Source organism: Geotrypetes seraphini, chromosome 16 (assembly GCF_902459505.1).
Source record: "Geotrypetes seraphini chromosome 16, aGeoSer1.1, whole genome shotgun sequence".
NCBI lineage: Eukaryota > Metazoa > Chordata > Amphibia > Gymnophiona > Dermophiidae > Geotrypetes > Geotrypetes seraphini.
In genome coordinates this window covers 32,461,901-32,489,897 of record NC_047099.1, presented here as the reverse complement: position 1 = coordinate 32,489,897, position 27,997 = coordinate 32,461,901, and the positions used below count along the sequence as shown (strand labels likewise).

The following is a 27,997-nucleotide window of genomic DNA, read 5'->3' as shown; positions in this document are numbered from 1 at the left end:
GGGTGGCAAAGAGTGCTAATCATTCCTGAAACATACACAGTTGATGCAACTTGATATTTACTGTTCTACAGAAGCTATAGACCAGCTATACATACCCCAGATCCACAAGGTGAACAGCTTCTTACTAAAAGGGAATTAAACATCTTTACCATTATGAACAAAAAAACCCCAAAAAACCAAAGGCAGTTGGTGACCAGCAGTAACTTTATTTTTCAGATCAAATTAGATACAGTCTTGCGTTTTGCCCCTTACTGGGACTTGTAGCTCTGAAAGAACCAGCTAGAACTACACTAACAAGCAGGCACTGGTTGTGTGGTAAAAAAAACTAGGCCCACATCTTAAAACTGGAAGCATTTGGCCACCCCAGAGATTGAGGTGCAGAAAAAAAAATGATTCTTGTGGTATCTGAACTGCTGACATAACCAGCAGCTCTTCTCTCACTAAAGTGTGACATTTGTGCAAGGAAGATGTAAAGTGTAGTTAGATAAAGAAAAGCAGCACTACTTGGAGCAGAGTTAACAGATCCACTTCAACTCAGGAAATATGGCTCCTCTTCCCATTTCCAAATTAATTTATACCAGGTCCAGTTAGTTTATAGTTTTCAGACCTTACATATGTTGGATATCAGAAGCCATACGGGCAAAATCAGTGGGTACAGAAAATACTCGTTCCCACCCCCCTACAATTTTTACTTAAAACCATCGTCATCACATGTAGTAAAGGAAAATCTTTCACTAAGTGTCCATGTCAGTGCATTTCACTCCTACTTCGCATAAAAAAGACACAAAGTTAAGATTTGTTCAGTTATAACCGCCACAAGCTCCCAGAATGTGCTTGGTGCTGGTTTGGGAGGGAAGTCCCATGAAAGAAACAGAAGTCATTTTGGCCATTCTAAGTAGAAATCACCATCTAGTATCCATCCTTCCAACATACAGAAGTACAACCTCTGTTATAATGAACATACTAAGATATAGTTCCAAAATCCTTAAATATAAAACTAATACAGAATAAAATCTAAGACCCCCGGTCTTCTGTTACACAGAAAAAAAGGAGGGTGGTGACCAAGAAGTTGGGAGACCGGAGCGTAACAGGCGTTACTTCCACCTAAAACTGCCAAGTCCCCTCGTCACCTGCTTTCCCAGAAGAGAAACTCCCCTCCGTTAGGCAGCCCAAAGTGTGGCCAATTTAAATTTGTGAGGCATAACCCAGACTGAAGGTTAATAGGAGTGTGCGAGAAACAACCCAGAGTGTGTCAAAAGGAGTGTGTTAAGACATGGCCAGACTGAAGGTCGGCGTATGAGGCACAGTCCACATTGTATGTGGGCATGTGCTTATTACAACAACCTAGAGCCTAAACAGGAGTGTGAGAGAGCCAAGATGTGGGCTAACCTATGTGTGCAACCAAAATATGAATCAGTACTTGTATAAAAGCATAGCCAAGATGTACATCATTGACTGGGCAAACCATAGGTGAAGGGGGGATATGAGAGAAATCTGAACATACTTAGAAGGAATAAAGTTGTGGGACAGCACAGAGTAGAGAGTGAAGGCTCCGCCACTGATTTGAACTTTTAGCACAGAAGCAAACATTTTTGGTATTCCCCATTCTACACCATTGAAACACTAGTCTGTTCCCTCTTGTCTTTAAACCAGGAAAGGTGCCAATTTTAAGCAGTCTTGACTTTACTGAACTGGCTGTGGAGAACATGTTACAAAATGAGATCAGCATGATAAGACTCAAACTACTCAGTGTTTGAGATGTTGTCCATGATACCAAGCAACTCAGGGACCTACGTGTCAAGTTTCTTCTGAAGAGAGGCGGTTGGGGATAAAAAAACAAGGGAATATTTGGGTTGACCATTCTCACATCAGTCCTCGGCAGTGCAGTTCCAATTTCTGCCATGCCTAAATGGAAACCATATTTTAGCCTGGGGTCAGCAGAACCAACGCAGGCATCTCTTCATTACCCCTCTTCATGAAAACAATGTAAACATTTCTACTCCATCCATCTCTGCCTTCAATATCTGAAACATACTACCCAAGTTTTCTCCCCCTTTACACCTACCATCGCTAGAAAAGGACTTGGACGACCAAGACAAAACAGAAGACAACATGATACCCAAATAATGGAAGACATTTTCAAAATTAATACATTCCACTGAATTCTGAGATAGTTTTTCCCTTTTTTTGCCAGAGAACGTGTTTTTGGAGTACAGATTATTAACTATATAATATTTTTTTAACATCCTGAAGCTAATTTCTTACAGCACCAGAAAAGTCATGACTGGGTACTTTGTCCTGCTCACAATCATATTGCAGAACAGAAAGAGGAGGGGCCTCCTCTAGTCACCGACTATAAGAGGTGCCTATTCATCGACTTTAATTAATTGATATTGACTGGGAACCAAAGAACTGCTAAAGGCAATGTTTCAATCCAAAGAGAAGCAGTTTTGTGCCGCAAGAGTGAATCATGACGTGCTGTGGCAAGTGTTATATACTGGAAAATTATTTTAAAGTCTCCAATATAGAACAGTCTTAGCCAGTCCAGGTTTTATTACACTTTTCTTGTAAAAGTGAAGTTTCTGGCTTATCTGTTCAGAGTAAAAGCCAGAATGGCTCAAGGGAAATCTTTCCTCATGGAAAATTATTTCTTGCCGTTTGATTTTGTTCACTTCCACAACTTGCCCTGTCCCTACTGCAATCAAAGTCTACTCCCCAAATGACCTCATATTAGACTCCCAGATGCAGCTGATCGAGCAGAATTTTAAAAAGGTTAGTAAATTTGCCCTGGTTGACTGTTCCCATCCTGTAAGAGCAGTGTCCCATACCTGCCTTGGCTCCTGAAGATGTTCAAAGACCCTCCACAATCACAGTTAAAGGCTGCTATTTCTACCTTATGGTTTTCCTTATTAGTGACGGAAACACCAATAGGAAAGAATCAAAAACCTTGTTACACAGATTTTTCTGCAATCCTTTTGACTCAAAGGGGTGGAGAGACCATCTTATCACTGCCATGCAGCAATATGAGGTGGCTGGAGGGTATAGTGCTGGGAAGTACCACCTGCATACACTTCACCCTAAAGGTCTGTGCATGTGACAGGAGAAAGCCCATGGATCATCATCGTAGGCCCCAGGTCTTTTGTCAGGATATCCAACTGCTCCAGGTAGCGCTCATACTGTGAGGTGTCCGCAGGTGGCCTGGGCAGGTAGAGGAAGCGCACAGCTGCAACCCCACCTTGCCGCAATACCAGCTCATTAACAGCACGCAGGTAGTCATCTGATATTCGTACAACATTCAGGTTGACAAAGGTCTCCTGCTGCTCTTCGGGGCTCAGCTGCTTTTGCCAGTGGAGGGCCATCACCTGGTCCCAGGGCACAATCTTGATGGTGGCCCTGATGCGAAGCTTGGTTAGCAGTTCTCTGAGTTTTTCCTCTTTGCGAATCCAGCCCTTATCACCAGACTCAATGCAGAGAAATATGCGCAGGCGGGCAGACTTCCAGGAGGCTACCATGGTCAAGATGCAGGCCATCTGCAGGAGGAAGAGGCTGCAGATATCCACATAGCTGGTACTATCCGGCCGCAGGAGATTGAGAGGCCAGACATCTATGCACTGTTTGTCTGGCTGCTTTTTGGCAAAAAGTTCCTTCTTGTCCAGCAGGAAGAAATAACGGGCCAGACAGACATTCTTTTGCATTTTGATGGCATCTGAGATAATAGCAACATACTCAGAAGATTGCAAGGCTTTGCGGCTCTCCCTACTTCGTACAGGGGTGAAATGAGCCTGCAGTGAAGTGATGTCTACTCCAAAATGGTCATTCTCCTGGCCCATGCCAAAGGCTGGATCCTGAAGGAAATAGTCCTCTGGTTCACTGTCATCATAGAAACCCAAGACCAGGGTATTTGGTTTCATGCCACCTGTGTAATAAAAACCATCAGAATGGTTAAATACATTCAATTATACTCTTCTAATTTTGTTATTATTAAGTTTAGATGGCTTTTGATATATTTTATTTTGCTCCAAGGAAAAATGGAGGGTAACCTCCATGAAAATGGAAACATTATTGCTACAATACCTGATACCCATATTTCATTGAAATAACTGCCTTACAGACTCTCAGGGCTTACCTAGGCCTGTGATGCGCAATAGGTGCTGAGTCCCTTGCCGGACTGATGGAGACAGGGTGAGGTCCACAAATGCCTTCACATTGACTTTGTCCACCAAACTTAGCCAGAAGTTATAGTGTGGTTGGATAGGATCAGAGGGCATGGAGTCTGCCAGAAACAAATACAGGACTGACCAGTTAGAATCACCAATTATTTTCCTCGTATCCTGGCCCCATATTTTTATTTTAATCAGGTACTTTAGCTAGATAGTGAGCCTTCAGGACAGATAGGGTAGCTTTTCTTAAGTACCTATTTTCATTTTAGTTTGATACATTGTAAACTGTTTAGGTCAGTACCATGCAGGAGTGGTATATCAAATCTTAAATAAACATAAACATCTCTATTTCCTGTACAAACAGCATACAGTGCCTTATGGATGGGTTGTGTACTCAGTCTTAACTTCTACAAATGCACCCGCTGGTGCTTAGCTCTGCTATTACCCATCAGTTTCTGTGCCGGTCTGGAGGGACGATAAAGGTGGCGTGTTTTCCTCGCTCTGCATTAGATTTGTTATTTTCAGGTATTAATCTGATTTTTTTCAAGGCTTCCCTGTGCTGAGGTTCCCAGTAGTCCTGGCACAGCTCTGCCTGGAAGAAGGATCAGATGTTGGGGTCTGAAGTAGAGGTCTGCACGGGAACGGGGATCGCGGGGATCCCGCGGGTTCCCCCCCTGGCCCACAGGACTCCCACGGGACTCCCACAAGGATGCCCCCCTGACCCACGGGGATGCCCCCTGGCCCACGGGGCTCCCACGGGGATGAAAACAGCCTACCTAAATTCTGGCGATGCAGGCATGCAGCTTACAAGTCCGGCGTCGTGGCGGGAAATAGCCACGCTGAGCAGTGAGCTCAGCACGTACACAGATGAACGCCTTGCTTGCTGATTGGTCCGGTGGCCCCGCCCCGCCGCCTGACCAATCAGCAAGCAAGGCTTTCAACTGTGTACGTGCTGAGCTCACTGCTCAGCATGGCTATTTCCCGCCGCGACGTCGGACTTGTAAGCTGCATGCCTGCATCGCCAGAATTTAGGTAGGCTGTTTTCATCCCCGTGGGAGTTTCTCTCGTGCGCTATGGCTCTAAGTCAGGGGTGCCCAACACGTCGATTGCGATCAACCGGTAGTTCAGGAAGGCAACGTGAGTCAATCGCAGAGCCCATCCCGGGCTCCGTGATAGACTCGTGTTGCCGTCCCGATCTACCGGGCCTATCAGCCTTCCTCTCCCCGACGTCAAAGACGCCGACGTGGGCATTAGGCTGTTTTTGTCATTTCGGGTGGGGGGGTGGCAGCGGCATCAGCAGCAGCCTGAAAAAGAAATCATCCTGGCCAGGGTCGGTGTCATGCTCCGGAGCTTCTACAGCCTTCCTATCTCCCTCTCCCTTCTACCTGCTTCCGGCCACAGCCCCTGCTCCGCGGCTCTCTTCGGCAACTCAGCAGCAGTGATCGACACAAGCTTCTGACGTCGGGGCCTACCCTCTGCGAGTCCCGCTTGTTTCAACTTCCTTTTTCCACAAAGGCGGGACTCGTAGAGGGAAGGCCTCGATGTCGGCAGCTTGTCTTGATCACCGCTGCTGACGAGTTGCTGAAGAGAGCTGCGGAGCAGGGGGGTGTAGAAGGGAGAGGGCCAGATGCAGGACTCGTGGGTGAGGGAGGAGAAGAAGAGAGAGAGAAAGAGAGAGGGGAGGGAAACAAAAGGAAATATTTCATACTGGGCTGGGACACCATCGTGCAGGCTCACCACTCTGCCTCTGCTGGCAAAAGCACAGTCTGTCCCAATCTAGGGGGAGAAAACCTAGCAGGGACCAGGCTGCACCACAATACTGGCTTATAGAAAGCACAATGGACTGGGGGGGGGCCTAATCTGCTTCATTTCTCTTTCTCCCCCTTCTATTCAGTGTCTGCTCCATCTTTCTCTTTCCTCCCTTCCATCCGTATACTCCCCTTCTCCTCCTTTCCATTCAATGTCTTCCTCCCCTCTCCTTTTCTTTACATCCATCATCTGTCTTTTTCTCTCTCCCCAGGCATTCCAGCTTGTCTTATCTTTCCCCTTTCATCCAGTGTGTCTGATCCCTCCCCATTTCTATCTACAGTCTGTCTCCTCTCACCTCCTACATCCAGTATCTACCCCCTCCCACCTGACACCTCAGCCACCGCCAGACTGATGCAAAGCCTTCCCTCCGATGTCAGCTCTGACTTCGGGGGAAGACTTCTGGGTCGGCTACATATGGCTTGCTGCAGGCTGCCTCCAACCCCTGCTGTTATCTGGACTCGAATGAAGTGGTGGAAGGGAGTGCATTTTTGGACACAGAAGTCATGAACTGGGGAGAGAGGAAGGGAGGGAATGAGATGCTGAGGTGGGGGAGGGAATAGAAAGAGAGAATTGGGTGTGGGTGTGTCAATGAGCAGGAAAGAGAGATGGTTGTGTACACACGGCAAATGGAAGAAAGAGGAGAATTTTTGGTCGTAGGGAGGAAGGTACAGAATGTGATAGGGAAGAAAAAGATGAGAGTGAGAAATGTGGCAAGGGAACAATGGGACAGATTGAAAGGAATGCAAGAGGGAGGAATATTGGACAGTGGTGAAGGGAATGGAGGGAGAGATGTGGCATAGTGTTGGAGAGGGGTGATAGAAGGAGAAATGTTGGGCATGGGGCTGGTGGGCAGGCACGAAAGATGAGAAATAGATAAATGCTGGACCATGGTAGGGGGAACCAATGGACAGCAACAGAAGAAGGGAAAGCGGAAAAAAGAAACTGGAACCAACTTTATGGAAAAATAAGTCTCCAGACAACAAAGGTAAAAAACGGAATTTATTGACTAAAATATGTTAGCTTTGGGAAATGTATATGGCAGATGTCTTTGTTTTGTGTTCAAAAGAAAAGGAAATGCATTTCTGGTTTTATTTCTACAGTGTTGAAGTACTTGTTGACCCTTGCTGGGCCTGGTGGGGATCCCCAAGCACCGCCAGCAGAGGACCTCCTCTAGAGATGGCCAGAACTCCCCTCCACCAAGCGCAGCAGTCGCTGGCAGCATCCATGAGCCACTGAGGTGCCAGCATCTGTGACTCAGGGACGCTATTGCTGCCTGCCAAGCTTGGCAAAAGGGACCCCCGGCCAACTGCAAAGGAAGTCCTCAGCTGACAGTTTGTGGGTTCTCATCAGCTGAGTATTTATATTTTATATTTACATTAGAGGTTCTGGTAGAAACCCACTTACAAAGTATGTATTCTTCCCAATTAATATTTCCAAATTAATAAAGTCTCTTTGCTTATTTGTAAATGAGTCTCTACCAGAGCCTTTAATTCAGTAGCATAATTAAATAAAATAACTTATTTCTGAAGTTTATAGGGAAGGATGGTGACGGAGGGGATTCCTCGCGGGGACAGAGGGGATTCCTCGCGGGGACGGAGGGGATTCCTCGCGGGGACGGGTGGGGATGGAGGGATTCCTCACGGGGACGGGTGGGATTTTGGCGGGGACGGGTGGGATTTCTGTCCCCGCGCAACTCTCTAGTTTGAAGCCAGGAGGACCACACTTATTAAAAGAGTACTTGCCTGGCCAGCCTGCTTTAACATGTGGAGCTTTGGAATAGGTACCCTAGGAGTGGTGCTCACTCCAGCGGAGTCATGCACTTGAGCGCAGGCTGATTAAACCCCCGGCAACTGGCCAGGAGGCTTGGTGGACGTTGGCTGCATCCCACCCCTGAATTGTCTGGGAGTAAGGGGTCAGGGGATTCAGGTTATGGAACCTGAATAAAAGGCAGCCCAAAAGAGACAAGATGCTGGAGCTACCCTTGCTTATCTGAGGCAGAAATTCCTTCTCCATTTCCAGCTGCAGTAAGATGATGCAGATACAGCACATGGCAGATCTGCGAGTACAGCTCATTACTGTCCATGGAAAAATCAGGGTGGGTCAGAAATTAGCAAAACTAAGGTTTTCTGGGGTAATCTCCACTTTTAAAGGGTCCTCCACCTCTAAAAATCCTATTTTCAACATTTTGAACTTTTAGTTTTGCTCCCACAGGCTGTTTTTTTAGTGCCAAAATGTTGCTGCGGTGGCCATCTTAGATTTCTTGATTTTATTTTAAAAGCCTCTATCTGCCTCCAACACACATCGATTTTGATTTAAATCAATTGTAATGAACTCCTCAGGTAGTTTTATCCCTATATCATGCCAAATTTGTGCTTGATGGGCACCTGAGGAGTGTCTCTGTGCCACGTGAGGGGGGTAGGAGCCAAGGACTTAACCCCCTCTGTAAGTCATGAGTCGCAGAAAACACAAGAGCTGGGTCTCAAAATGTTATCAGGGAGTCCCCTGAACCCCTCCCTATCATTTTCTCTTTTAGGGGTTATTGCTTGCTTTGGTATGGACAAAGAGGGCACTGCCCAGGGAGACAAGGAAGCAGAGCTGAGAAAAATGAGTGATGCCTTCTACAATCCAACTTGCGAGTTGGGGTACCCAACCTATCTGTAAGGAATCGTATGCTGTTCTACAGGAAAGAGGATCATCAATTAAGAACCTAATCTTTCCATCCTTCCGATTTTGATTTAGCTCTCACTTTTTCAGTAGTAGTTCAAGGCAGTTACATTCAGGTTCAGTAAGTACTTCCTAACTTTCTATTTCTACTATTCCTGCACCTCCTCTTCTCCCCCTCAACTTTTTTCTTGCTTTCTCCTGATCCTTTCCACCTCATCTCTCCTCCTCCCTTTCCCATTCTCATGTCTTCTTTTTCTCATTGCCTCTTATACCTAGCCTATTTCTCTTCCACGTCACTTTTCCCTTTTTTATATCATCTGTCCTTCCCTACATTTCCTAACTCTATGCCCCCCTTTAATCTCTCATCAACTTCCATATAAAACTTTTCCTCAGGTTCCATTTGAATTCTCTCCCTCACTTTAGTCCTCCCTACCTCATTCATACCTCTAACTCTTCACACACCATGCTGCAGAATGGAGTGGAGGGCTAGTCTAACGCTTACAGTAAGAGTTAAAAACCAGGGAAGCCAGGGTTTAAATCCTACTTGTGACCTTGGGCAAGTCACTTCAACCTCCATTGCTTCTGGGAAATACTTACAGTGCCCAAGTGTAACCCATCTTGAACTAATACTGAAAAGCAAAGGGCCCCCCCATCTTACCCAGTGTTAGGGCCCCAACTGGGACACTACAATGCCCAGACTCACCAAGGTCCCCAATCTCCACATGTCCCAACACGTATAAGCCACCTTTTTTAAGGTCATTGATGAACTTGATAAGTTGGCAACTGGTCCTTGGGTTGGAGACCATGAGCAGGATCTGTGGTCTCCAAAATTTAACATGTTCCTTACGAATGTCCAAGAGCAGCAGATACTTGCGGACCTGGTGAATAAAACAGGAGGAACAGAAGACTTTAGGATGAAACTCATTGGCCTCTTCACTCAATTTCCAGACATCTCCGCTACTGTCAACAAGAGCTCCCATTTTTAGCAGAACAAAAGATACAATAATTATAATAACTGGAGATAGACTATATATCCCTTTTTTAATTTCTTTATTCATTTTTAAACTTACATCAAGTGTACAGTAAATATCAACCAAATATAATACATCACTTGAAAAAGTTTCAATATCATACACCAAGAAGATTTAACCCCCACCCCCTCCCAAATTCATATACAACTAATATATACCACATGAAAATAATATCTTACGACAATCATCTATATATTCTTAATGGAAAAACACGAAATCCCCCCCCCAAATCCACATGTGTATTAAGACTATGTATCCCTAATATCACCAATGCTTTTAAAAATTTTGAAGGAAAAGACCTCAGAAGTTTCACAATGATTTTGTAATTCTCAAATTCATTGAGACTTTTGTTTATGCTCAAAGGAGGCCTGCTAATTCACTTCCAGGCTTTTATCAGGGGCTCAAAATTGAAAACTGTGTTCTGAATTGAAGAATTACAAGATCAAAACTAATAAACATTTTTTTATTAGGTGGTGTGTGTGTGACACACACTTATACAGCATATGGGCTGCACAGTGATTTTTTTCTAAAAAATCTTTATTCATTTTACATCTTACAACAAGTGTAACAATAGATAAGTTAAATTGAATTGAATACAACACTTGAATCTCTATCATATTCAACATTAAAACATTAAAATTTTTAACCCATTCCCTCCCAATCCAACTATAACCTATGTGTTAAAGCTCATATACAATATACAATAATAGAAAGCAAAGTTGCTAGGGGTGAACAAAGTACTGGTTCATAATTTTCTGTTGTACACTATTTTACAATGACTTTGCATGCATGTATAATCTTTCTAGCTCAACTTTTAATCTGTCTCACCTGGTGGAAGATCAGGGCCTGACTGATGTAGCCCCAGCTGCTGGTGGCAGAACGAAAGTGGATGAATCCCAAGAGAATGACCATGATGACGATGCTGCCTGAGGCATAGGCTGGATTAATAAGGAACATCATGACAAAGCAGCTGATAATGCCCAGGAGACAGGTATGCCAGCTGAAGACCTGGAAGGTGGGCCTGGAATCAATCATTAAATAAAACAGATTCATTAATACACATTAATCCCACGCACAACCTTTATTAAAAGAGGGGGTGTATGCAGGAGAATATAGATAGGGCAGTCACAGTGAATTCCTGCTTTATGGTTGCTCCAAGTTTCCGATACAGTGTTCCCCCGTGAATACGCGGTTCATGGACTCACTAATTTGTGGTATGCTCCGACCACCTCTTGTACTGAGGTCGGGCTACACCAATCAGAAGCTGCATGTCAAAGCAGCTCCTGATTGGTGTAGCCTTACTTTAGTAACAGGAAGAGGTGGTCGGAGCATACCGCGAGTGATTTTCTGCACCTGCCGGCGCTTCAGCTGCCCTCTCCTGCCTTTTGGCAGGCAAAAATTGCATTTGCGGTTTTTCAAAATTCACAGGGGTTCCTGGAATGGAACCTCCACAAATATCGGGGGAGTACTGTACACTGTTTTTCTATACTTATGCCAAATTTCTCTGTGACATCTATATTGTAGTGTTGTTGATGTCTGTTACGCAAAGTAATTTTGTAAACTGCTCAAAAATAACTCTTGTTTGGCGGTATACCTAATAAACTTTAATGTATTCAAATACTAGGGCTGTTACTTAACTCTACCAAATCAACCAAGATGCTTAAGCTTTCATAGGGAATGAAGAGAAGGCCTGGCTAAATTATAGTATACTATTACAGCTGCCAGTAGAAAGAGGCCTAGCCTGCCCCAAAATTTAACAGTATCACCTGGCCTGCTATTACAAAATATCTATAAAGGAAAAACATTTGCAGTTTTTTTTCCTGTAGGCAGCTATTACTCTGATTTGCTCTGTACTGTTGACTGTTTTGGCTGTTCTTGATTTTTGAAAATAAAAATGGTTTGAACATAAAAAGTAGAAACAAAAAACAAAGTGGAGAAATGATGTTCCAGAGATGGACTTTATTAATATTAAAATAATATTAAAACAATATTAAAACTTGGCAAACCACAAGTTTTAATATTAGTAAAGTCCTTCTCAGAAACATCATTTCTCCACTTTGTTTTTTGTTTCTTCTTGGATTTGTCTGTGGAGATCAATGGGCCAATTCTCTTGTTTTCATCTGAACATAAAAAGTAGACAGGCACAAGCTTACATTTCATCCATACTTAGTAGCCTTCAAAGGGGAGATGGTTATACACTTCCCTCTCCGTATTCGCGGTTTCCGTATCTACGGTTTCGATTATTCGCGATTTTCAGCCAAAAAAATCATTTTCATTTTTCGGGCTTTTTTTAAGCCCTGTGAGCCCCCCCCTTAAGCCTTACCTGGTGGTCTAGCGGGTTTTCAGGTAGGAGTGATCTTCCCACGCTCCTGCCCCGTTGCAGATCGCTCACAGGAAATGGCTACCTTGAGCTCCCATTGTAGTCTCGAGAGATGACGGGAGCTCAAGGCAGCCATTTCCTGTGAGCGATAAACACGGGGCAGGAGTGTGGGAAGATTGCTCCTGCCCGAAAACCCGCTAGACCACCAGGTAAGACTTAAGGGGGGACTCACAGGGCTTAAAATAGCCGGGGGGGGGGGGGGGGGAAGCGGTGGTTAGGGGCAGAACTGGCCTAAATATTATTTACTGTTTTTTAATATTTGCGGGCCGGCTCTGCCCCTAACCACCATGAATACGGAGGGGGAAGTGTAGAACCTCAGAAAATCAGTCCCAAGTTTCCTTGATACCTACCTGATACTAACTGATGCACTGCTCTAGAGAAGAGCTGTATAGAGTTTCCACAAATTCTCAAGATAAGAGAAAGACAAGAAACTTTGTAAAATAGTTTTGCCTAATGCCTTATCCAAGTGATAACAAAAATTATCCATGAACTTTGTCAATATGGGGGCTGGTTGAAAACTGTAAAGACACTAAAATACTACATGTTGGAAACGCACAATAAAAATAAGTTAAAATAAAAAAGAGCAAAAACTGAGTCTATAACCGCTGGACCCAAAGAGGATGCAGCTTTAGCAGAAAATATATACTTTGCAAGAGAGAAAGATAGAGGGGGAGTAGGAAGACGACAGCAATATTATGGTAGAGCTGTGAACACACCGAAAGTTGGGGGCCGATGCCCACTCCAGTGCCAGACAGGCCAAGTCTACAGCAGCATAGGCCATAAGGTAGAAAACTGTTACGATGCCAGCAATGGTGTTCAGCTTCCCTGCGAACAGCACAAGCTGCATGGAAACAAAAGGGATTTTGCACACCTAGCACATACTTAAACAGAGAGGCCAACCAAGACAACACAATGGAATTGTTCACCACAAGGAAATACTTTTTTACAGAAAGGATGGTAGATGCATTGAACAGTCTCCCAGAAGATGTGGTGGAGACAGAGACTGTGTCTTAATTCAAGAAAGCATGGGATAGGCACTTGGGTATCTCTTAGAGAGGAAGAGATAATGGTTACAGTGGATGGGCCATTTGGCCTTTATCTGCCATCATGTTTCTATAATGTGATTAGTAGGTTCGCATGCTGGAAGGAATTGCTCAAACACTAAATCCCCTAAACTGGTCAAAAGATCAAAACTATTTAAAAGACTGTTTTTTAAAAAGTATGTCTTCAAATTGAAATCAGAATAAACCTTCGTATAGCAAAGTTATCATTAGCAATCGTACTCCTTCAAGTATAACGCATCTTAACGATCTCTATATAGTAACATAGTAAATGACGGCAGATAAAGACCTGAACGGTCCATCCAGTCTGCCTATAAGTGATACTCATTTAAAAAATACATGATTTGATTAACTTGTCTCTTCTTTGATATTTCTGGGCTGTAGACTCTTAAGTCTAGTATTGTCCTAGGTTCCAAATGCTGAAGTTGCCATCCAATCTCACTCCAGCCTATCCAATCATCCCGTTGTTTGCAGGACATCTACCGTAAAATCTGACCAGCAACATCCTCATGTTCCGTATTAGCGGAGTTCACATTGATACTCACCCCAGCCCATCCTACACCAAGTCACCATATATGGAACACAGATCGTGCAGGTCTGTCCAATACCGGCTTTAGTGCTTTAATTTACATACTTTGTTTTCTAATTAGAGATCCTCTATTTTTATCCCACACTTTTTTGAATTCCAGCATTGTTTTCCTTTCCACCACTTCCCTTGAGAGGGCATTCCAGGCATCTACTATCCTCTCCTGAAGGGGTTAGTTGCAAACGAAACATGCATGTCAGCAGCAGTTAAGTTTAAGAGAAAACAAGCTGGTGTCAGATTATACAATATGCTAGTCTCTCAGATAAGTGTTTACAATTATACATAAAATATATTCAAATTATTATCGAGCCGATGAGGAAGCATAGCGGTGAATACTCTATAAAATCTTTTGAATTTAGAGTGCCGCTTCTGATGGCTCTAATTATATAGAAGATTAAGATGCATTACACTTGAAGGAATACAATTGCTAATTATAACTTTGCTATACGAAGGTTTATTCTGGTTTTAATTTTTGATGACACTTTTGAAAAACCTACCAAACACATCTCACTGATTAAGCAAGAATGAAGATCAATGATCAATTCTAAACACTCACTTTCCCCTTCCTGACCAATCCCACACCCCTGCCCTCTTCTCTTCCTCCTCATTTTCTTCTTTTACTTTACTAACCTACCCTGTTCCCCTTTCACTAGCTGTCTCTTCTCCCTCTGCCCCCTACACTTTCTTCCCCTTCTCCCTTTAGCCCTTCATCTTCTGCTTTTCCATGAGTTTACCTGCACCAGCCCCCAGGTATATAGTACAGCCACCCAGGGGTTACCCCCTTTCGAGATCATCTTAGCTGGAGCCAGCACAAAACCTGTGAAAGAAAGATTACAAAATAATTTCATAAGAAGAGGGGTAGTCTAATCAGTTTGGCAGCTTTGAAGCAGATGGTCATACAAAGGCCCATGAATGTCAGGAAGCACACCCACCACCATCATCTCACCAAAGAGGTCATCCTTGGCCAGAGCATGGAGGATGCGGGAGGCACCAATCAGGGTGCTCATAGATGCTGAAAGCGAGGTAGAGTAGACGCCAATAAGAATGAAGGGTGGCCAAACGTTGATGGATCGGAAGAAGCCATAATCCTGTTTCAGCAGAGTTCTGAAAGCATAAACAGCAAAAGGAAAAATTAGGTTCTTATCTTGTTGTAATCTTCTTTCTAGTAGACAGACACTCCATTCCTGAATGTGTGAGTAGTCAATCCTTTTTTGCAAAAATTCTTGTAGAGTTTCATTAGCTTTCTTTTGCTCTACCTCCCCATCCTTCTGGGCTATCCTCCAAATCCTCAGTTTGTATCAAAGCAGATGGTCAGTCCTGGAGATGAAATAGAATAGGGAGGGGTATGGGGATACTCCCTGAGAAACATTTCTGTTCTGCTCAAATCATTAAACATATAAAAGATAAACAAAACTTAACCAATTTGCAATACATAGCAAGGTGAAAAACAAAGGTCACCAACTGGAACGCAACCTGCACTAAGAGAGTGGGAAATTTTATAGATACCCCCTAGCTGCTTCAATGCGGCAGTTACATCCTCTATCCTCACCAAGGCTGTATAAAGGAAAGAAACAAGATGTCTGGACTCCCTGGCACCTTTGAGGCAGTAAGCAGGCAAATGAACATCTGACAGGGCGGGCTTTAGGAATGGAGTGCGTCTACCAGAAAGAAGATTATCGTGGTAAGAACCTAATCTTTTCTGCTAGTGTGACAGACACTCCATTTCTGAATGTGTGGGACTTATCAAAGCAGTCCCCCGAGCTTAGGATGGGACAGATGAGCCTGCTGTCAGAACTTAAGATCCGAATGCGGAGTCCTGTTTGGCCGCCACGTTCACCCTGTAAAACTTCATGATCTTATGGAGAGAAAACCAAGTGGTAGTTCTACAGATTTCTTTCATCAAAAATTCCGCCCATGAGAAAGCTACATTTCTAGTGGAGTGCGCCTCCATGGATCTAGAGGGACACTTTCTACTTCTGATATAGGTTGAAGAAATGGCTATATGGGTTCATCTGGAAGTGGTTGCTTTTGAGGCTAGTTGACCTTTACGGGTAGCCCTGCCAATACGAACAGATGATCCAATAATCAAAATTCGTTCATAATCTCTATATACCGCAATAAGAGTCTACACATATCCCACAAGTTCAACACCTGATCACTCTCTTGATCCCGAGGGAGTGAAGGCAGGCAATCGTAGTTCTTGGTTGATGTGGAAGCTGGAAACCACTTTCAGTAAGAAAGATAGGACTGTGCATAAGCCTACACCTGAATCTGAAATTCAAAGGAATGGATCTCTGCATGGCATAGCCTGAAGTTCCAACACTCGGGTGGAAGTAATTGCCACCAAAACAAACCACTCTGATGGTGAGGCCCAAACTTGCACTTGGAAATTACTTTTAAAATCAGGTCAAGGGGGGGGGGGGGTACCTGCCGGGGACAAGATGGCGGCGCCGTGAGAGCAGTTAGAGCCGGAGTTCTGTCTTATCTTGCTCTTTGCCTGGAAAATTACTTTCTCGGCGTGGTTTTTCAATCATGCCTCACACTAAATGCAAGAGCATTATCCGGGGAGACCCCTCTACACCCGGACAATTGTCGAAGGACCGGTTTTTAACAAGCTCACCAGTTATTATAGGAGGTGGAGATGTGCCTTCTGTTGTACCACTGGAAGGAGCCACTGGTGCCTTGGGCCTTGAAATATCTTTATCCCCCCCCCCCCAACAACAGCCTGATCACCGCTGAATCCAGCGCAAGACAGCATGCAGCTTGAGAGGGCTGAGAGCTTGGCATCTGCACAAGGAGGGGTAGATAGAGAGATCTCTTCATTACAAACTTTGTCAGCTACTATGGTCAAGAACAGGAATTTTCTACAACATAAAACTGAATAATTAGAAAATTTCAATAGGAGATTAAATTGCGAGTACTGAATTTTCCTACATTAAATTTAGTTACACCTATTGATGCCTTTAAGAAATACCTAATGGAGACTTTAAAAAATTTCTACTGATTTGATACCACTGATTAATAAAATATTACCTGCTGAGAAAACCCTCCTCCTCAAGAAACAGAATTAAAAAACCTAACTGGAATACTTGAAACATCCCAGGAAGAAGTTCAATACCAAGGCACTTTGATAGTCTCATTTGTGTTTGAGTAGAGCTTGTTTTTGGGAGAAAAGATATGGATTTTCTCCAATGTTACTAAGTCCACTCAAGAGAGGAGAAAGCTATTCCTGAGTATGAGGGAGGAGACTATAAAAATGGGAGCTATTTTTTTTAAATTTAGTTATCCCTGCAGGTGTATGATTAAACATGCTGGAACGAAATGTTTATTTTGTGCCGGAGCAACTTCATAGTTTTCTGGATGCAAAAAAATAAACTCGTATATGAAAGGGCTGTTATAAGGAAATTTGAACTGGATAAAATCACGTTAAGCCTTTTACTTTTTTAAAATTGTAAACTCGCTTAGAAATTGGACAAGCGATCAAATCAAATTTTGATAAAACCTTGAAACCTCTCTCATTGACCTACTCCATTTTTTTCCTTCCACTATCCCTTCTACACTTTCTTCCCCTCACCTTTAGCCCTTCATTTAATTTAGAGGCCAAGAGAGCATAAAGTAAAATTAACCATGAAGATTCATCAAGAAATGGTTGTATGCTAACTTTTTCACCCAGTGGACAGTCTCTCTAAATGGTTAAAATTTGCACACTACGACAGTAAGATGAGCCAATTGCTGCTCTTACAGGGACCCCTAATGGCTGGCCAAAGAACATAGCAACTTCTTGGGATGAGAAGAATTTGCATGTATTTAAGAAACTGTTAAAATGACATCTATTTTGTTTGATGACAGCAGTTTTAGATTTCTCTATATTTTGCTGATATTGTGTATATTGTGTTTTGCCTGGGTTTTTTAATTTAAATGTTATTTGTTTTACTGTTATCCAACTTGGATAAGGTATAATATGTTAATAAATGATAAACCAGTGGTTCCCAAACCCTGTCCTGGGGGACCCCAGCCAGTCGGGTTTTCAAGATATCCCTAATGAATATGCATGAGAGATTTGCATATAATGAAAGCAACAGGTATGCAAATCTCTCTCATGCATATTCATTAGGGATATTTTGAAAACCCGACTGGCTGGGGGTCCCCCAGGACAGGGTTTGGGAACCACTGTGATAAACCATGAAGGCAGTCGCAGCTGACTTGCGAAAGAGAGTGGCATAGTAACAAAACAGAATATAAAGAGGGTATGGAATAAACAACCATACAAACCTGTCACAGGTGAAGGCAGTCATGAAGAACAGAAGGAAATAGATGATAAATGTATATATGACAGCGATGATAGTGCCCTTCGGAATTGAGTTACTGGGGTTCTTCAGCTCACCTGCCAAGGCAGAAGCAGCAGAAACCACATCTAAATGATACACACTAGAAATTCCATAGATTATACCACAAAAGAAACAGTTTCCCCTCCTCTCTCTGATGGAATGCATTGGGCAGTGTTACAGAAATAGACCATGAAGTTTTCATCATGCCCAACATACCTGACATGTTGGACCCTGCCATGATGCCGGTGCATCCATTGAACATCACTGCAAAAACTATGGCAAAAGTCATCATGTTGCTTGTAGTGTAGTCTCGGGAATACATGGCTGAAAGAAGAAGAGAAGTTTAGCACTGTCCTCATCAAACTCCCAGAGAAGACAAAGAGCAAAAATCTTATAGACTCTTAAGATACCGAAGGATCAAGTAATGGCAATCGCTGGTCAAATCTGAGCTTTTCTCCAATTCTTTCCCATTAAGTTTTCAGCAGAGAATGCCCCCTCAAGACTCTAGTTTCATGGAGGGTCCTCTTGTTTTTGTATGATTTGAAAGGTTAAACAACCCTTCCCTTTTTAACCATTCCACCCTATTCAGATTTATAAACTTTTTATATAATCTCAGTCATTTTTTTATCCAAGCTAAAAAGTCCTAAACTGTTAGCCTTTCTTCACAAAGGAAATATTCCATCCCCTATATCATTTTTGTCATTCTTTGAACTTTTTCTATGGGTTTTTTTTTGAGATGGGGCAACCAGAATGGCACAGTCATATCAATGATCTGTACAGAGGTTTTATTCTCTATCCCTAACACCAGGCCGCTCAGTGGTATAAATTAATAAGAAACCAAAGACTGGTCTTCGTGACATTTGGAGTATTGAGATAAAGCATCAGATTACTGTGTCTCAATGGCCATGAATTTGGACTTGAAGTATGAGATGTACGGCGTCTGCATCTATGAGACAAACTTGTTTTTTCTTATTACATAGAGCATTTTGGACCCCAGTTCGTTTACAGAAATTAGATAGTTCAAGTCTAATAGATGCTGGCATTATCATCTTGAAGCTGGGACTTTGGATCATTTACTATACTATTGTCCCCTGATACTTAAATTTTGGAGATCTATTTGGGATCAAGTGAACAATATATTAGAAAATCTAGTGGCATTGACATATGATACCATCCTATTTGATACGTTAATGAGGGCTAAAAGCCAAATATCTGCCCGAAATAAACTTCTCTTTATAATGACAGGGGTTGCCATACAACTTATTTTGAGGAATTGAAGAACTGTGATAGATTAAATTACTTTCTGGTGGGAATCTCTTTGTTATACTTTTAAAATGGAGCGTATGATGGCCATACAACAGGGACATTATAAAAAATTTATGGATGTTTAGGAGCCATTGACAGAATTATGCAAGGAGTGATTGTTGATTTGGCCCTTTGATCATGCATTTCTATGGAGGGTGGGAGTTATTTTTATTTAGAGTGCAATTGTTGGGTATGTATAAAGGGGGAGGTTGATATATGTATTTGTCAAATATAATTTGATAGACTTTAAGTGTTAAAGTGTAAAATGTCTGTAAAATATGTTGCACTTATTTTTGGCTTTAAAATGAATAAAGATATTACAAAAAAAAAGTTTGAACCCATATGAACTGTTTCAGATGCTTAGATCTTTAAATCAGAATCAATTAGTGATTCCATTATATAGGGAAATACATATATGTTTGTAAACTATTTCTTCATTCTCTGTTCAAGGTCCTACTCTGGAATTCCCTGCCAAAATAATTAAGATTACAAACTAATTTGGGACAGTTTAAAATAGATCTTAAAACTTTTCTTTTTGAAAATGTTTTATCACTGATTTTTTTTTTTAAGATGCTAAATAGAAGATTGAGGAAATCTGGAAGACAAAGACACAACTTTATGTTTTATCCTTCTTTACTTTTTAAATGGTTGTATTTCAAAATGTTACCCTCACTGTCAAGTTTAATTATAATGGCACTTCCCTTAAAATTAAGTTTTATTATTGTAAGCTGCTGAGAAGATTTTACCATAATGAGGGGGATAGAAAGTTTTAATAAAACTTGAAAACTTGTTTTTTCCCCCTTTTTTTAGCAGCTATGGCACACTAGGCTGAAAATTTCAATTTATTAGCCACAGACAAGTCCAAGATCTTTTCCTTGGGTGGTGACCCAGCATTTTTATCTGATATTTTAGCATATGATAAATTAAAATAAGCAAGCAGCATATAAGGACAACTGCTGAGCCAGCAGTTGGAATGCCTCTCACCGTTGAGATTGTCATGCAATGTAGACATATTGAAGCCTGTATAACTGCCATTGAAGCTTTGATTCCCACTATGGATGATGTGGACATGGCGTGGTCCCACGGAGAAGAAGCTGATGAAGATGGTAATCAGGACAACGTTAACAAGCAAAAATATAAAGAAGGAAGCCTTGGAATATATCTCTGCCCCAACCATGCAAACCAGAAGGCAGAGGAAAAGGATAGCTGAGCCATAAAGAAAGTTCCAGAAGTAGCCCTGGGGTAGGGCACGCAGCTCCGAGGACTCAGTGCCATCTGCAATACCAAAAGAAGCAGCATTATTGGAAAATACCTTCAACCGCTGCCCAGCTTCTCTGCTCAAATATGATCTTTGAAAGCTGCCTGTGCTTGCTGGTTAAATATCCCTTTTCTTAGGCATTTGGAGAAGAGAGAGAGAGAGAGAGAGACACCCACAGTGGAATACAAAGCTAAATTCTTCCTCAAGCCAATATAGCTGTTATGTAATGAAGAGAAATGGCATCACTAATAAGCATGGGAAACAAAACTTCTAGCACTAATCAGATAAGCCCAAAGCAGGGAGTCACGAGTCTCACTTATAGTCTCACTCATACAAAAGGGTATGCTGTAACCAACATGGACCATCAGACACTCAAAGTATATTACTCAGAAATTCCAGCTCAAATCCTCATTGATCCAATGTTCATTTTATATCACTTTTCTCAATATTTGTTTAGTACAGTTAGAAACTATTGGTTTAGTGCAATTTATATTTATCTCATGTTTAGATTTTATTTCTCATTTTGACCAACTTATCTTTTAGTTGTGGAAATGTTGATCACCTCTCCCGATATGAATTCACGTTTAACTTCCTTCCTCGGGGTTGAGGTGTCTATCGTGCCCAGACAGATACAAAAAGGGAAAGCAATCAGACTAGAAGTTTAAATCAACCAATTCGTTGAATAAACATATAAAAAAGAATATATAAATTGGCATAAATACCTTTCATTTCACATCCACATACTTGGAAATACATCTTCAATATAGAGGTGGCGTGTCACTGACGTTCAATTTTTTGTGATGTCTTGGTAGCAAATTGCACAGCCGACTTATGCAAACAAAGCTTCAGAGATCTGCTTCCCAGCAGTTTAATAACTATTTGAAGAAGCGATCTACACAAACTGGCTGCCGAAGGAAGGCTGCAGCTAGACTAATTATCCTCAAAGATTTCTCAAAGAAAGGACATTCGTGCTAAATTGAAATTACTGGATGGTGGTAAATAATAAGAACTAGTAAAGTGTGAAGCTGCCTTTTTATGTCACATTTGAGAAGTACTCCGACACGCTCCTTTGGTTGGACATCTAATTTACTTGATTAAAGTGACAGAACATATTTGCCATCTACATATTGAAGATGGATATTTACAAGCATGAAGATGTGAAATGAAAGGTGCTTGTGCCGATTTATATATTCTTTTTTATATGTTTATGTTTATTCAACGAACAGGTTGATTTAAACTTCTAGTCTGATTGCTTTCATTTTTGTAGTTGTCTGGGCACGATAAGACACCTCGACCCTGAGGAAGGAAGTGAAACGTGAATTCATGTCAGGAGAGGTGATCAACGTTTCCACAACTAAAAGATAAGCTGGACAAAATGAGAAATAAAATCTAAACATGAGATAAATATAAATTGCACTAAACCAGTAGTTTCTAGCTGCACTAAACAAATATTGAGAAAAGTGATATAAAATGAACATTGGATCAATGAGGATTTGAGCTGGAATTTCTGAGTAATATACTTAGATTGGCTGTCTCATGAGCCACCAAAACTATATTGGGATAAGTATTGGCGAGTGATTTGAGACTACTTTACATCCTAGTGGTGATTGAAGTAACCAACATGGAGACACTTACAGCAGAAGAGGGGTATTTTAGCATCATGGCCATGCAATGCCTACTTTCACCACCGTCATACCCTCTTATTTCACTATATCCACAGACTATGTAATCTGTTTCCCCACCACTTATACTGTGCCAGTAACACCAGGCTGCCAAATACATTCTCTCACCATCTCCTTTATTATACCTTCTCCAACCCTTCTAACATATATTTAATTGTATATGAGGACTGCTACGCACCCATCCCAAACACATCTAGAATGGCCTCCACTAGACCTAGCAGATAGACACCACAAGCACAAACGTTGGCAAGGTAGAACATCAGGCCAATGCTGCCTCCGAACTCTGGTCCAAGAGTGCGGCTGATCATAACTGAAGGATGCGTTAAGGTCAACAAGAAGGCAGAAAGTGTCTACAGAAGAAGGAAAAGAGAATTGGAAAGTATGGAGCCTTTCCTTTGCAACGTCAGAAGTGACGTGGCAGAGGAAAGGCCTTGCCGGGGCTGGCCAGAAGCAGCTTTTTTATGGTGTTGCCTCTGCTCACTGGCTGCTGCTGCTACTGTTTCAGGTAAGAGAGGAAGGAACAGGGGTTTGTCAGGACTGGCTGCCGCTGTTTCGGGGGCCGGAGGGAGATTTGTGGCTGCTGCTTTGGGGACTGGAAGGAGGGAGAGAGATTTGTGGCTGCCTATGTTGTTTCAGGGGCTGGAGGAAGGGAGGATGTTGGGTCAGGAGTATATGACTTTGGGAGGTTGTCGGGTGAGCAACTTGAGAGACAATTTTTTTCCAGCAATTTTTTTTGCCGGTTGGTTGAGTGCGCCAATAAGTTGAATACCAGTTAACTGGGATTCTACTGTATTATCATAATTCTGCTCATGATTTTTGTACACCAAGACTTACTTTTATTTTTTAATAAAACTGTCATTTTTAATTTTTCCTGTATCAATCCAGGTGCTATTTTTTTATCCACTGTTTTCTTTGATAATTAGTATGTAATCATTAATGGTTATAACCTTAGCAGCAGTAGCTGCAACAGACCTCCAAGAATGGTGTAACCTCTACATGGTAGCAGTGGCTATAATTCTAACATCAACAAGCACGGAACACCAACTGTTTTGGAAACAGACTCAAGGGTGTGTCTGAATTGCTAAAAAGACTGAGGGCAAGATAAGGGCCTATGTATTGGATAAAGGAAGATGCAACTTCTAGGGCCAGCCTACCAAAAGAGGTATTAGAGGTACATGAGAGCAATGGTAGAAATAAGGCTGCGAGTTTAGGTACCATACATGGGAGGGAACCGATGTTTATTTTCATATGGGAGTCTATCCAAAGAGATAATAAATTGGAGCAAAATAAAATGTCAGACTGGGTAGACAACTCTTCCTTCTTGGTCATCAACTATGCTTTGAGACACCCAATTATTTCAGAATGTAGTGGCCTGTGATGGATGGGATTGACTGAAAAGGATACAGTAAGCTCCACCTCCTTGAACAGCACCGTTGGTGGAGATGGCACAGACGGAGAGGACAGTCAAGCAGATGATGATGTAAGCGACAACCAGCATGAGTAAGGACTGCAGAAAACCAGCATGACCAACTACAAATCCTGAAAAACAAGAGCCACAAATACCCTCAGAATGAGCACAGACAGCAAGAATCTCATATGACAAATCATCCTATTTCAAGGGAGCACCAGGACCCTTAATTCACTTCTCATTTTTGCATAGTAAAGCCTTATACTTCATTTAATCTATCAAGCATAATGAACTTTCTTACTTTGGCCAAATATTTTAATTGCAAATGCACAGCCATGGAATGATGGAGTACAAGGTGGCCATCTTTGACCAAGACCCTCTCATGATGCACTGCAGAAATCAATATAAGTGCAAAAACTCTCCATTTATAAGGCTGAAAGTCAACTCTAATGGAAGAAAAAGCCTCAGGTCTTTTTGGTAGAGCCCAATGCTCAAGTATATACGGTATTTTCTACATAAGGCTATAATTATCAAATCCATGAGAATCATAGGACATTTAAGGTGAGAACTGGGTAAGAGGGAAATACAGGAAATAAATACTAGGACAGGAAGAGGAAGTAGGAGAGTAGGGAGCTGTTGCAAGGTGCCAGATATCCCTAGCCCTTCTCACCATAGCACCAGGATAACTAGTTTGACAATTAGCTTTAACAATATAATAGCCATACTGGGTCAGAACAGTGGGCCATCTAACCAAGTATCCTGTTTGCAACAGTGGCCAATTCAAGTCACAAGTACCTGGCAGAAACACAAATAGTAGCGAGTTTCCGTTCTTATGATCCCAGGGAAAGCAGATTTTCCTCCAGAAACTTGTCAAAACTTTTTTTACGCCCAGCTATGCTAACCACTATTACCACATCCTGTAGCAAAAGTTCCAGAGCTTAACTATTTGCTGAATGAAAAATATTTTCTCCTATTTGTTTTAAAGGTACTTCCATGTAACTTCATGAGTGTCCCCTAGTCTGTAATTTTTGAGAGAGAAAAAAGGTAATTGGTATAGAACAGATACTACTCAGGATTTTGTAGACCTCAGTCATCTCTTTTCCAAGCTCAACTGCCTTTCCTCACATGAGGAATTCCATCCCCTTTATCGTTTTGGTCATTCTTCTTTGAACCTTTTCTAATACAGCTATATCCTTTGAGATACGGTGACCAGAGGCATAATAAAATATTTTTGGTTTTATTTACCATCCCTTTCCTAATAATTCCTAGCTTCCTATTTGCTTTTTTGGCTGCCACCATCCACTGGGCAGAAGATTTCAGACAATGCCTTTGTGAAAACCGTTAGGTTGGCTTATATATTAGCCACTAGATATCTGTCACACTGTCTCAAGCTCAGTAGTCACATAGCTACCTAATAAACATTGTTGGTAAAATTAATTTGTGTGGTAGTAATTGGCCAACATACTTGTCTGACAACGACTATGAAGTTGGCCAGTCAATGATTGTTGCATTTGTGCTTATAGTTGGCAATTTTCTTATTGCTTATAGTTAGCACAATTGCAAGTTTTATGAATCTGTTCATAATGCCAGTTAATAAATCTCAATCAATCAAGGTTGATGAAAGCTGGTAGCCAATCATTTTCCAGGGTAGTCACATTGCTCAGTGGTCAAGTTATTATAGTTCTAAGCCAAACCATTTCTACAGAAATCACTTTCTAGCTTGCCACACAATTTCCCCATTGCATAGCCAGCACTTACCAATCCTCATGAACACCACAATGCTGAACATGGAGAGAACAGTGGGGACCACCACACCAAAGAACGTGGACAGCTTCTTTCCCTGCTCCATGGGAGGGGGAGGTGGCGCAGCAACACAGACCCCTGCCATGTCCTGGCCGTCCATCGTATCCTCACCTGGCACATCCCCAATCACATTGAAGAGACGGTAATTTAGCAGGGGGGAACTCTCAGTGGACATGGCAGGGAGTGGGGAAGAGAGGCGAGGAGAGGTGGCCAGGATTGCTCTAGAAAACAATAGAAAATTGAATAAGGGGGCAGCAAACTCAACATCCCACCACTGCTTCAAATGCTGATGAAAAGTCACTCTGCAACTTTAAGGCCTTCCTGACTTCCATCCTAGTTGCCCTGGAATTCCCACTGGCTCTTTTTAAGCATGTTGCCTCTCCTGCAAACTTAGGTGTTGACACATTGCATTGTTATGTATTAAACAGCCTTCAGGGCACTTCTTAGACTGATAAGAAACAAACAAATTCTGTGTACTATTACTATTGTTTCTTTTGTGCTATCAGATGCATGCAGGGCTGTACATTAAACACTTTAAGAGACACACAAGTGTACAGGAAGGAGCATGCTCTGTAGGTAATTTTGCCTCCATATGGCCAGGGTCCACATCACAGTTCAGACCCCCCTCTCCCCCCCTAAGAGAGCGGACTGTGAATGCACTCTCCTAAGTAGCACTTCGAGAACACTGGGCTTCATTTCCAGACCCTGGATAAAGGGGAAGTAGGCCAGGGTGTGCTGGAAAAACAACAACCCCAAAGCAGCTTTATTTATAAATGACACACACTCCTTTTCATATCGATTATGCGTGTGTAAAGTATCAGATTCGGTACTTCCGGCCCCCCCCCCCCCAAAAAAAAAGAACATTTTTTTCCTGAATATCCCGTCTTCGTTTTCCTACAGTCACACGCAGCCTTCTTATTCATGCCACATGCACAGATGCATGGGGTCCTCCACTCCACTGCCCTTCCTTGCTCTCTCCCTAGAAAGCCCCCTTGCCCCCCCCCCCCTCTCCCTTTCTGTGCACAGACAAGCCCACCTTTTCACACGTCAAGACCCGGGCTGCGTTTTGGAGAAACCGTTGCTGGAGCGAAGCAGGAACTGCTCCATGGGAGCCCAGGCCCGACCGGCAAGGAAGTCACGAGACTCCTGCTCACGCGACCATCCACGCCCCTTCTCCCCCCCCGCCCCCCAATCTGCTAGACTCGAGAGACTGCTTCCAGGCCAGGCGAGACCCCGCCCCCCTCCCCAGGCATTGACCAAGAACCAGAGGGGGCGGGACGAGCACGGGCTAGACACACCTCCGACGCCGTTTGCTGACGGAGCGAGGGCCGTGGCGTGAAGCTGCGCGCGCGCGCGCGCGCGAGCTCGGCCGGCCGGCTGTTGGCAGGCTCTTGTTTTTGTACTTGCTACACGTGTTCCCGCCCTTTTCCTCACCCTTCAGTCAGGGCTTAGCCCAGAGTTGCTGCCGGGAGACGACTACTGCTAGTAATTATTTCTATAACGCTACCAGACGCACGCAGCGCTGCACAGAGTCACAAAGAGTAAGAAAACAGTCCCTGCTCGAAAGAGCTTACAAGGTTACAATCTAAAACAGACAAACAGGATGTCATGGATCCAGTTAAGGGGGAACAGTTGGAGGGCAGAGGAGTAGGGATAAGGGTTGAAAGCTATTTCAAAAAGGTGGGGTTTTCAGTCTGCTTTTAGGGAAGGGGCTTGACGGACAAACTCGGGTAATTTATTCCAGGGACGAAACTTGAGTGGTGTGTTTGAAGTTGAGTTTCCCTCCCCTCCACTGCCTTGTTCTTTCTATGACAGGAATGGAGCAAGAAGCAAGAGCATAAAATCTTTCTTCTTATCTTTTGCAGTTGGGCTCTTCATGACTGTCATTTTTTTTTGTTGTTGAAAACTCCAGAATAAGAAGTTCACAAAAATCAAGCCTTGTCAAAGCGCATTATTTGATTTAGGAGCGATCCTATGCAGTGGCCTAGCGATGGTAGGAGGCGCCCCTCCACTTCTGTGCACCTGTGCCACACTCACGTCCTCCCTTCTCACCCCCATACCTCTTTGCCAGTGCAAGCAGCTTCTCTGGCCTGCAGATTGTGCTGGCATTAACTTTCCCTCTGATGTCATTTCCTGGCCCTGCAACCCAGAAGTGATTTCAGAGGGAGCCAGGCCTGTGAGAGTAGCAGGCTAGAGTAGTGGCTCACGCTGGCAAACATTTTAAAGATGGACGGGAAAGGGAGGGGCACAAGCGTGGGGTGGGAGGGTGCCGGTGCCTCCATGACACGGCGCCCGGAGTGGTCCATCCCACTGATCCTATGTACCCTTATGCTTAGTGAACCCACTGAGCTATGTACCTTGTGTGTGGTGCATATAGGTTATATTAGCATGCAGTTAGCCAAATTATTATCTTGTATCTATCTAGCAATAAGTTGTCTTAGCAGCTATGGGTCATTAGTGTGGGCAGACTAGATGGGCTGTGGCCCTTTTCTGTCGTCAGTTTCTATGTTTCTATGCTGCCA

The 27,997-nt window shown here is 42.9% G+C and overlaps 1 protein-coding gene across 1 annotated transcript; it reads right to left on the bottom strand.

Annotated features, from left to right (window-relative positions):
- Positions 1–182: 182 nt before the first annotated feature.
- Positions 183–26,652, bottom strand: SLC12A9 (solute carrier family 12 member 9). Its single transcript, XM_033924161.1, has 14 exons — positions 26,512–26,652; positions 25,431–25,696; positions 23,669–23,803; positions 22,443–22,574; positions 20,309–20,599; positions 18,236–18,343; positions 17,964–18,075; positions 14,638–14,795; positions 14,426–14,508; positions 12,761–12,885; positions 10,493–10,685; positions 9,337–9,511; positions 4,127–4,273; positions 183–3,916 (listed from the first exon to the last, which is right to left on the bottom strand). The coding sequence occupies exons 2-14, from the start codon at positions 25,648–25,650 to the stop codon at positions 3,078–3,080; spliced, it is 2,718 nt and encodes a 905-aa protein (XP_033780052.1). The 5' UTR covers positions 25,651–25,696; positions 26,512–26,652; the 3' UTR covers positions 183–3,077.
- Between the last annotated feature and the right edge of the window lie 1,345 nt (positions 26,653–27,997).

Bases quoted from the DNA above. Each gene is read 5' to 3' on its own strand.
- SLC12A9 (XM_033924161.1), bottom strand. From the start codon at position 25,650: ATGTCCACTGAGAGTTCCCCCCTGCTAAATTACCGTCTCTTCAATGTG. The intron at 22,575-23,668 runs GTATCCTTTTCA...CGCATCCTTCAG, and splicing joins TCAAGGAGGTGGAGCTTACT to TTATGATCAGCCGCACTCTT. The intron at 14,796-17,963 runs GTTTGTATGGTT...TTATGCTTTCAG, and splicing joins ACTGCCTTCACCTGTGACAG to AACTCTGCTGAAACAGGATT.